Source organism: Mastomys coucha, unplaced genomic scaffold (genome assembly GCF_008632895.1).
Source record: "Mastomys coucha isolate ucsf_1 unplaced genomic scaffold, UCSF_Mcou_1 pScaffold7, whole genome shotgun sequence".
Taxonomy (NCBI): domain Eukaryota; kingdom Metazoa; phylum Chordata; class Mammalia; order Rodentia; family Muridae; genus Mastomys; species Mastomys coucha.
In genome coordinates this window covers 60,045,616-60,055,716 of record NW_022196913.1, presented here as the reverse complement: position 1 = coordinate 60,055,716, position 10,101 = coordinate 60,045,616, and the positions used below count along the sequence as shown (strand labels likewise).

Below are 10,101 nucleotides of genomic sequence, written 5' to 3'. Positions count from 1 at the left end.
CTGCAGACAACCCAGGCCTGGTGTGACGAGGAACTGAATCCGGGCAGGGACGGGCTAAGAAACTATAAGGTGTTTAATGTAGGTGGAACGGACCCAGGAATGAGGTGAGGCTGGGCTGGAGTTAAATGAATCAAGGGCTCGGTCAATTATTCTGGGGAGATGGAGAGGCATGAATCTGCGCCTGGAATCTTGGTGGGTTTATGGCTGGGGAAAGGGCGTGCTGCCAGGTTGGGGACGAGGACAAGACAGGTGCATGGGACCGGCCCTGGGAGCAGAGTGGAAGCTCAGTGCTGGGTGCTGGCCAGCAGGGCGAGGGGCGTGTGTGGGACGCCCCGGGGCAAACTGGGAAAGGGGGGCGGGCCTCCCCCTGGGCCGGGCCGGGGCGGCGCTAGGACCGAGCGAGCCGAGGGAGTGAGCCGGGCGGAGCCAGCGCCCCCCGCCCCCCGCCGGCCGGCTCCCCTCCCCCGGCCGCTGGCTCGCTCGCTCGCTCGCTCGCTCTCAGCGCTGCAGAGGCTCAGAGGCGGCGGCGGCGGCGACTCCCTCATCCCCTCCCTCCGGTGTCGGTCGGTCCGCCTGTGAGTGAGTCTGTCCGTTCAGCCTCGGTCCGGCCCGCAGCATGGCCGGCGTCAGCTTCAGCGGCCACCGCCTGGAGCTGCTGGCGGCGTACGAGGAGGTGATCCGGGAGGAGAGCGCAGCCGACTGGTGAGCCCCCCGCCCCCGCCCCCGCCCCCGGCCCCTTTGTCCCCAGGCCGCCGCGCGCCTTTGTTTCCCCGAGGCTCTGCCACCGGGAAGGGAAGGGGGAGACCCCGAAATGGTGCAACGGCCCGGGAGAGCCGGGGAGGGGCTGCCTTTGTGCGAGCCGGGGGAGGGGCCGCTCGAGCCAGGCGGGGTGAGCGGGCCGGGGCACCCCGAGGCCGCCCTAGGCGCACTGGGGGCGCGGGAGCCGGACGCCAGCCACGCGGATGTGGAGCCCAGACGTGGAGCCTGGGGTCCTAGGGCCCTGCCGGAGCCCATCCCCCTTCCCACCCTGCCTCCCTCCACGGGCCCGGGGGACAGGTGTGCACGGGCCAGCCAAGGGCACCTTCGCCACCTTCGAGCGGGCGAGGACCGGGTGGGGACGGGGCGGGGACCCAGCTAGCGGAGCTAGAGCAGCCTGCCCGGCCACAGCACAAAGGAAAGCTAGGGCGGGGGAGGAGCGCCGAGGGCTGGGGGCCAGCGTGCCCCGCCCACCGGGGGCTTCTCGGGGTTGTCTCCCCCCCCTACATCTAGGTTAGGGTGTGATACAAGGAGGTTCACTGCCACATGGCAACCACGAAGTGACTTCTTTATCCCTCACGGATCGCAGAGGAAGAGGCAGGGCTGAGCCCTTCTCTCCCCTTCTGAAGGAGCAGATCGCTAGGACTAGGCAGCTAGGCAGGAAGAGACTCAGGAGATGGACCGGAGCAGCTTGGCTAGGGGGCCAACTGGGAGGAAGCGTGAAAGGAGCTTCCGCAGAGGGATACCAGATGAGTAGGTCTCTGGGACCCTAGCCCCACCGCTCAGCAGCAGGGGGCTGTCAGCCTCCGCTTGGGGCGGAGTGAGTGGATGGTTTCTCTCCCCCTCCCCAGCTGTTACCCTCCTCCCCGAGGTGGAGGAGGGTGTGAACCACCTGCCTTGGCCTGAAGTCTCAGAGTGTCAGGAAAACCAAGGGGGCTCCGATGCCCCGTTCTGAGCACAGCCCCCACAAGTGTTCTTCTCCAGAACCCCCATTTTGTATTTGGATCTTTTCCCCTCGTCAGGCTGGAAGTAGGAGAAAACCCGAGGCCGAGTTGGGGCTGATCTGAGGGACCCCCCAGTTGGGCTGGCCTCACTCTCACCCTGGGAGGGCAGCCGGGTAGGGGGGCTGGAGGAGGGAACAAAATAGCCAGGCGTCCAGGCCATGGTACTGCAGCACTGGCAGGTAGCCAGGCCCAGAGGGATGGACTCAGGAGACTAGTTCTTGTGTCTTGCAGGTCAGTTATAGGAGAGGCCGGCACAAGCCAAGCAGGGTAGTTTCCACAGTATTGTCCCAGCCCTGCCCCTGGGGGGCTGAGATCATGGGAGGCAATCTGGGCAAGTGGCCTGGTGGAGGAGCCTGTTTGGGGATGTGGCCCAGCCTGAGGAGAAACACTGGCCAGAACCTGCCTTCTCTTTCAGTCCATGGGTTGTAGACGACACTTTGTATCTCTTAACCCCTCCAAAGCCGAACACTGACAACCCAGCGCTGGGGCTGCCAACTACTTCTACCCCACATCCTGCTCAGAATAGGCCTGGGCCTCCACCAGCAGCAGCATCCATGTAGCCAAAGGGGGAGAGTTCTTCATCCCTGGCCTGAGACAGCTCCATTTGGGTTGTGTGGGGGGACATGTGCAGATGTGCATATGCACCCTCGACTGTGTGCTTGCTTACGTCCGAGGGCCTTAACAGCAGGTTGTAAAATGGGTGGTGAGGATCTCATCCTACAGAAGATGGCAGGATTCTTCTCAGCTCTTATCACACAATCAGGAGCTGGCTGAGATCTCAAGGCTCAGGACAGACCCCGCATTGAACAGTCCAGCGGGAGGGGTGTCTGGGTTCAAACATTGGGGCGTGAGTAGCTGGTGTCTTCCGTCTCTCCCTTGACTTTGTGTGGTGGGGTTTGGGTTTGCTGACCCCTAGGACGCAGGGTCTCTTAGACGGACTCAGTCCTTGTGCTGTAAGCAGGTCGCTGGGGAAGTCAGAGTATGTGGTGGGAAAGGCAGGCCAGCGCCACCCTGGTTATGATGTGATTCATTGTGTGAGTTCCTGCTCTTCTCAAGTGCTCTGAGGAAAGAGGGGGATGGGCAAAGTCCATCTGGGGTCTCCTGGGCCTTTCCTGTTCCAGCTCCCAGAGAGCATGCGGGTCTTGAACCTTCCACTGCTAGTATCCCTGCTGAAGCCCCGACTCTCGCCTTGCCCTAGTCTGGTGTCTCTGGCTTAGATGGTGGATAACCGTCTCTGTGGTGCTATTTTGTGCTGAACCCAGGACGGAGACAGCAGTGTTATGTTAGCTCAGAGTCCCTGCCTTCACAAGACTGACAGGACAGCCTGTGGCAGTGCCTGTCTCCAGGGCTTGCTGCTGGAGAGGTGTGTATATCTAGAGTCCTCTTCTACTTCCCTGAGTGTTTCCTAGCACCCACCTGCTAGTCCCAGAGTACCCGTGTTACCTTAGAGAAACACCGTCCAGCAGGGTCTGGGGCTAGTGCAGATGTCTTTCCCCGTTCCCGCTGGGTACTATAGCACTCTGGGGTGTGAAGCTCAGACTGAGGCTGCCTGCCTCTGGAGCTGACATCAGCATCTGAGTGGTCGTCATGTACAGAAAAATGCAATGCAACTCTCGGGTAGAAGTGTTCTTCAGAACTGGATCTGGGAGCCAGCGTGGCCCAAGGGTGGGTGTGAATACACAGTCAATTTGGAGAGGTGGGCTAGGCCGAGCTGAGAGGGTTTGAATAAGACACAGTCTCCGCTGAGGAAGGATTGTGGCCCTGGCAGGGAAGAGGGGCGGTTTGGAGGTGGGTGGGCATGGAGGAACCACAGAAGGGGGCTTCAGAGTCTTGAGCAGCCTAGCCCAGAGAGATGTAATGGTCAGAGCAGCGTCTTAGAAGGAGCCAGGATTCCTGGTGCTGGCTCAGTGTTTCATCTGTGACTACAGAGGGAGACACCCTATTTCTTTGAGGGCTCTTTGTTCCTGACCATGGGGTTAGGGCAGCCTGACAGGTGGTGGGGCAGCTGTGAGGGAAAGCAGCTGTTGGGGCAGCTGGGGCAGCAGTTGCACTAAGGGACATGCAGCCCACCTGTGTCCCTTTGTGGAGAAAAGCAGGGAGGGATACAAGAAGAGGAGGGGCTGCAGGGGCCTATTTGGCCATCTTAACAGGGGCCAACAACCCCTGGGGCATGGGCTTAGCCCTCCCTCCTTCCTTCCTCCCCCTCCTCCTTTTTTTGTTCCTTTCTTCCCTTCCCTCCTCCTCCATTTTTTATTTTCTCCACTTCCCTCCTGTCTCTTGTCTGTTCTCTTCCCCCTCTTCTTTTCTACCTCCTCCCTGCTCCCCGCTTTCCTCCATCTCTGCTCTTTCCTTTTTCTTGCACACTCCAGCCTCCTGACTTAGATGGGAAATGGGAGACAAGCAAGGTTCTGAGCCCTTCTGAATCTCAGGGACCCAAGGTTCCCTTCTCCATATGTCTCCAGCTTGCTGGCTGTATCAGGATGAGTTGACGGGGGCTCAGGGGAAGAATCTCTATATTACCTTCCAATGAAATGGATGCGTTCGTATGCCTGCCAAGAATAAATACAGAGCAGAAAAGGCTAGGAAGGAAGGAATTCATTAGTTTAGCTTTCTGGTCAGCGTCAGTCTATATGGCAGTCCTAGGAGGTTTCAGGGGGGACAGAGGCAGCCTGGGGCTAGAAGACCAGGAGATCTTAGGGTCAGACTTGGGGAGTGATCAGTGACCTCATCCCCATCTCAGAGAGGGAGAGACTGAGTCTGAGGATGTCCCCGGGGTCCTTTGTGTTTGAGGAGAATGCAGCTCTGGTGGGCTGGTTTCTGTGCCAATTGCTGGGTTGCTATGGTTACTAGGGGATGCCCAGCATCGAGCACCAGATTCTTCTCCCTCCCAAAAGGGGGAGGGGCAGCGGGTACCGAGGCTCGCACCAGGTAGATTCCTGGCTCTGGCCAATGAGGGATGGGAATCATGGTCGCCAGGGAACGGTAACCAAGGAACCGTTGCCTTGGAGTCTCCGTCGCACACCCGCTCCACTGAGTTGTGGGCTGCCAGGGCTAGGGCCGGACGCTGAGCTGACTAGGCAGCGATTTCTCCCCCACCATTCCCTGACTGCCATCTAACCCAGGTCTCCGGCTCAGCGGAAATGATGCCTGGCCTTGTCATGACCGACCAACAACCAAAGCTTTCCCCCTCCTTGTCCTGTTCTGCCCTGCCTGTCCCCTCTGGTATTACTCTCCCTCCCTAGTGCCTTCCCCACCCCAAATAGGCTGCCTAGGCCCTGACAGTGCTGAGCCATCCCCCCTCTCCTCAGGGCTCTATACACATATGAAGATGGCTCAGATGACCTCAAGCTTGCAGCGTCAGGAGGTAAGAATTCCAGCCGTTCCCTCTCCTTCCCACCACCCACTCTGCTTGTGTTGTCCCCTCCTGCTTTCCTGCCTCCATCCAGCAGCAGACCCACGCTTGTCCGACGGTTGTCCTTCCTCTTGGTCAGCCCCACATTCCTCAGAGCGTAGAGGGAGGGAGTCTTGCTTCCTGTTTGACTTATGGGAAGGCAAAGTGAGGAAGATCAACTTGCCCAGCATCATACAGCTAGGGAAAGGGCCTAGTAGGGTGGTCCAGCTCAGTGCTATTCTTAGAGCTGTGAGATTTCCTTAAGGAAAGCTTCCTGTACCCTCGCTGGGCACTAGCACCTGGGAAGACATGAGTGGTGTGATCCCTGAGAAATGGAGATGTGTGAACAGACCTCTTCAGTCCCGTCTTGAGTCAGGCCCAGGAGGACTCAGAGGCAAAGCTAGAATTCTGTCTACCCCTTTGCCTCATTACACAGCGGTCTGAGCCTCTAGCCCAGACAGGCAGAATAGAAATCCCCTGGGGGGTTCTAGGCCCTTATAGGGTGAAAGATGTAGGAGACAGAGAATCCCAACACCTTCCTGGTTTCCCCAGAAGGGGGCTTGCAGGAGCTTTCCGGCCATTTCGAGAACCAGAAAGTGATGTACGGTTTCTGCAGTGTCAAGGACTCCCAGGCTGCCCTGCCAAAATATGTGCTCATCAACTGGGTATGCGGCTGTGGGATGGGGCTGGGAGCTGAAGGAGGCCCCAGAGCGGCCACATTCTACCCATAGCCACTGCTGGGGAAAATCCTACACTAGTTCTTGGGAAGATAGCCTGGGCTGTTTTTTTCTGAGCCTCCTGGCCTGAGACCCGCTTTCCCCGGGCACACTGCAGGTTGGCGAGGATGTGCCTGATGCCCGAAAGTGTGCTTGTGCCAGCCATGTGGCCAAGGTGGCAGAATTCTTCCAGGTATGTCAGGACTGGGTCTGGAGTGGGCAGGGCCGGTCACCTAGGGCCAGGTTTGTATGCTAAGGTTGGTGATGGGAATTTAGATGCCACCTAAACAACTGCTCTTTGTATGGAAGGGTGTTGACGTAATTGTGAATGCCAGCAGTGTGGAAGACATCGATGCCGGTGCTATCGGGCAGCGGCTCTCCAATGGACTGGCACGGCTTTCCAGCCCAGTATTGCATCGCCTGCGCCTTCGGGAGGATGAAAATGCTGAGCCGGTGGTCAGTGTATTCCCGAGACAGGCTGGTTCTTGTGTCACCTGTGTGACCTGGTCCCCAAACGGGCCTCCCTAGGCCCTCTTAGCCTCTTAGCCCTCATTCTGCACATGTGAGTACTGGTCTGTTCGTTGTGTCTGCTCTTGTGCTCACACCAGGTGCTTGACTCTGCAGGGCACCACCTACCAGAAGACGGATGCGGCAGTGGAGATGAAGCGGATTAACCGTGAGCAGTTTTGGGAGCAGGCCAAGGTGGGCAATGCCGTCCCTAAGCCTTCAGGCCCAGGTGTCCCTACCTGAGCCTGCAGGGTAGCTCTGACCTCTCTCTTGGCTGAAAGAGCAAACCCTTTTGGTCTCCTGCACACAGGGCTCATCCCCCTAATTCCCAGAAGGCCACCTCCCCAGCCTGGGTGGGAGTAGAATTGGAAGGGCCAAGGCTGGCCTGGGCTCAGGGCTTGTCCTTCCTGGGTGTGGGGTGCAGAAGGAGGAAGAGCTGCGGAAGGAGGAGGAGCGGAAGAAGGCTCTGGACGCCAGGCTCAGGTTTGAACAGGAACGGATGGAGCAGGAGCGGCAGGAGCAGGAAGAACGTGAGCGGCGCTATAGAGAGCGGGAGCAGCAGATCGAGGAGCACAGGTGAGGTCAGGCCCACAGCACAGGGCCACGCCGCCTCCAAGCCCACCCTGAAGGGGGCTTCCTGTACTTCTCCTTCCAGGAGGAAACAGCAGAGTCTGGAAGCTGAAGAGGCCAAGAGGAGGTTAAAGGAGCAGTCTATCTTTGTAAGTTATTTTCCAGGGCTCTTGGGCCTGGCCAGGAAAGTGAGGCTGGTCCATGTATTCTGCCCTCTGAGAACATGCATGGGTATTTGTATCGTGAGAAGATCAGGCCCAGTGCCTGTCTTGTGGGGATCTAGTGTTTGTGTGGAAAACAAACAAATAACAGAAACAGCAACAACAAAAACTTCTTTTAGATGTATTTCTCCACATTGGAAAAGAAAATTCACCTTCCTCAGCCCCTCAGTGACCTGGCCCCTCAGTTGCTTGCCCCTTGAGACCTGGGGGACTTGGGGTATATAAGTCATGGGCTCTTCCTCTGAGGCTGAGGGGCTTGAGAATTAGGCTTTGGTAATGAAAGGACTCAGAGCTCCTGCATGAATGTAGGACAGTGTTGTTAGGGACTATACACACAGGCAGGCTCTTCTTCCCCTGTTGTCCAAATCTATAGTGTGCACAGCCATCCACAGCAAGGTCTTTTGAAAAAGCCAAGTTTTATAGGAATTTTGAAGGTGTGAGTGCAAACACAGAAGTAGACTAGGGTAGTGACTTCTGAATTTACCCTTCATCTTTGTCAGTTACCAGCATCTTAAGCAATGGCTACAGAGTTTTGCTCTTCTTAAAAGTTCATTCACTGCTTCAAAGTGTCTTGTGGGAAAGTAACGATGAAGCAACATTGTAGCGAGCTGTGCTCTTTTGATTTCAGGTCCTCCAAGAAAGGTCCCACCTGAAACTGAAATTTAGCACTCTAAAAGGATCCCCGGCCCCCCACCCACCCAAGGCTGGGTTTCTCTCTAGTCCTGACTGTCCTGGAACTTGCTCTGTAGACCAGGTTGTTCTCGAACTCACAAAAAATGAGCTTGACTCTACATCCCAACTGCTGGGATTAAAGGTGTGTGCCACTACTGTCCAGCTAAAATGACTGAATTTAGGAGTTCTTAGGCACTGTACTGCTTTCGCTCCTCCTGTTAGTGAGTTTATTTAGATTTACTTAGTTCATGTATATGAGTGTTTTGCCTGCCTGTATGCCTGTGCACGGTGTGTATGTAGTGCTGCAGAGTTCTGCAGAGTTCAGAAGATACTGGATCTCCTAGAACTGGAGTTGCAGATGGTTGGGAGCCAGTGTGTGGGTGCTGGGGACCTAACCTAGGTCCTCTGCAAGTACTCAGCCAGTACTCTTAACCGCGAGCCATCCCTCCAGCCCCTTGCTTCCTGTTTGGCCTTGGGTTCTCCTGTGTCAGAATGCTTAGGCACAACAATACTTTTGACCCTCTAGTCTTCCTCTCTCTCCTACCCATAGCTCTAACTTGTTACTGTGATGTTGACACTGTTCACAGTTAAAACCTTTTGATAAGCATACTCTCTTCCTTTTATGGTGTGTGTGTGTGTGTGTGTGTGTGTGTGTGTGTGTGTGTGTGTATTTGTGATATCGACAGTGCATTTACTCATCATGCACTTTTAAAGGCCAGAGGTTAGCTTCTGGAATCTCTCTTTGGAGTTATCCACTTTGTTTTTTGAGACAGGTTCTCTCTTTGAACCTGCTTACTGTTTTGGCTCTACTGTTCTGCTAGCAAGCCCCAGGGATCTCTGCCTCTGCTCCTCCAGTGCTGGTGGGATAGATTTATGTTCTCTGCCGGGCTTAGTATGTATCTTGCTGAGGATCCAAACTTAAGAAGTCTCGTTTTACCCACCGAGACATCTCCCCAGCTTGTGTCTGCCCCTTTCTTTGATGGCAGAAAAAATAAGTTCAAGGTTATATGCTCAAAGGCAAAACTCTGAGCCAGGAGTGGTGGCACAAGCCTGTAGTCCCAACACCAGGAAAGCAGCGGCAGACTTATCACTGTGACTTCAAGGCCAGCCTGGTCTACATTATGAGTTCCAGACCAGACAGTTCTATAAAGTAAGACCCTGCCTCAAAATATAAGAAGAGAGGCCTGTTCTTCACCTGGCTCTTTCCCCTTCTCTAGCAGGCCCTTCTGCCCAGTTTGCCCCACTGAACGTCAGGAGAGTTCCATTGAGCAAACACATACCAGCGTCATGCTTGCCATTCACATAGACTTGGGGCTTCATCCTATGCCTGCTCACACAGGGCGAAGGAAGTGACCCCAGAAACGGGAAATACAACGTTGTGCAGTCTGTGGTATCTGCTGGGACCTTCCTGAGGCCACCACAAAAGGGAAATGACCTAAATGAACCAGGGACTTCTTGCTCAGGAGTTAGTGGCCAAGCAGAGGCCTTATCCCGGAGAGGCTGGAGAGGTGTGACACTAGGGAACCGTGAACTGACCTCCGATGCCACAGCGTGGGGTTGGTTAATGGGAAGGCTACACTAGGCAGTGACTGGAACACACAGAAGACATCATGGCCACTTCTAGCAGAGTATGTGGGTGAGTTGGAGCCAGGATAGATGGTGTGGTTGGAGACGTGAAGACGACTAGATCAGACTGAGCAAGGGGAATGAGCCAAGCCAGGGGCCTGACCACCTACAGTCCTTGGTTTCATCTTGAAACATAAGCCAAGAAATGGCCAAATGGGAATTAGGGAGTGGGGGACTGCAGTGAACTGGGCAGCAGGTCTCCGATGTAAGGGCAGCTTCTGGATGACTCTGTCACCATGGTGTTGGGAAACTAGGGGCCTGAGTATGCAGCTCAGAGGTAGAACGCTATCCAGCAAGCCTCCAGCCCGACTTCCAGGTTGGGACAGAGACACACAGAGCCAGAGGGGGAGAGAATACAAACTAGATACTCAGAGGGCTGAGAGAGTCCTTCTCAAAAAACAAAAGCCAAGGGAGGTGGTAAAGCCGTAAGTTCGAGGCCAGCCTAACAGTTTAGTAAGACCTGGTCTCAAAATAAAAACATAAAGGGCAGAGTCACTCCTAAAGCATTTGCTGGCTTCGAGGAGGACCTGGGTACAATCCCTCCGATGACAAAATAAGAAACTGAACTTCTGCCGGGCGGTGGTGGCGCATGCCTTTAATCCCAGCACTTGGGAGGCAGAGGCAGGAGGATTTCTGAG

General features: G+C 55.8%; 1 protein-coding gene across 3 annotated transcripts in view; it reads left to right on the top strand.

Annotated features, from left to right (window-relative positions):
- The first annotated feature begins 463 nt into the window (after nt 1-463).
- The window catches only part of Dbn1 (drebrin 1), a 14,474-nt gene continuing 4,836 nt past the window's right edge, over nt 464-10,101 (top strand). For 2 of the 3 annotated variants that reach the window (XM_031359754.1, XM_031359753.1), the window contains exons 1-8: nt 467-702; nt 5,069-5,124; nt 5,704-5,816; nt 5,986-6,060; nt 6,177-6,323; nt 6,492-6,569; nt 6,799-6,950; nt 7,030-7,093. In XM_031359754.1, coding sequence (XP_031215614.1) covers nt 617-702; nt 5,069-5,124; nt 5,704-5,816; nt 5,986-6,060; nt 6,177-6,323; nt 6,492-6,569; nt 6,799-6,950; nt 7,030-7,093 — 771 coding nt within the window. In that variant the 5' untranslated portion in view covers nt 467-616. Of the gene's footprint in view, nt 703-5,068; nt 5,125-5,703; nt 5,817-5,985; nt 6,061-6,176; nt 6,324-6,491; nt 6,570-6,798; nt 6,951-7,029; nt 7,094-10,101 lie in introns of all 3 variants that reach the window. The other variant, XM_031359755.1, reaches the window with a different exon arrangement.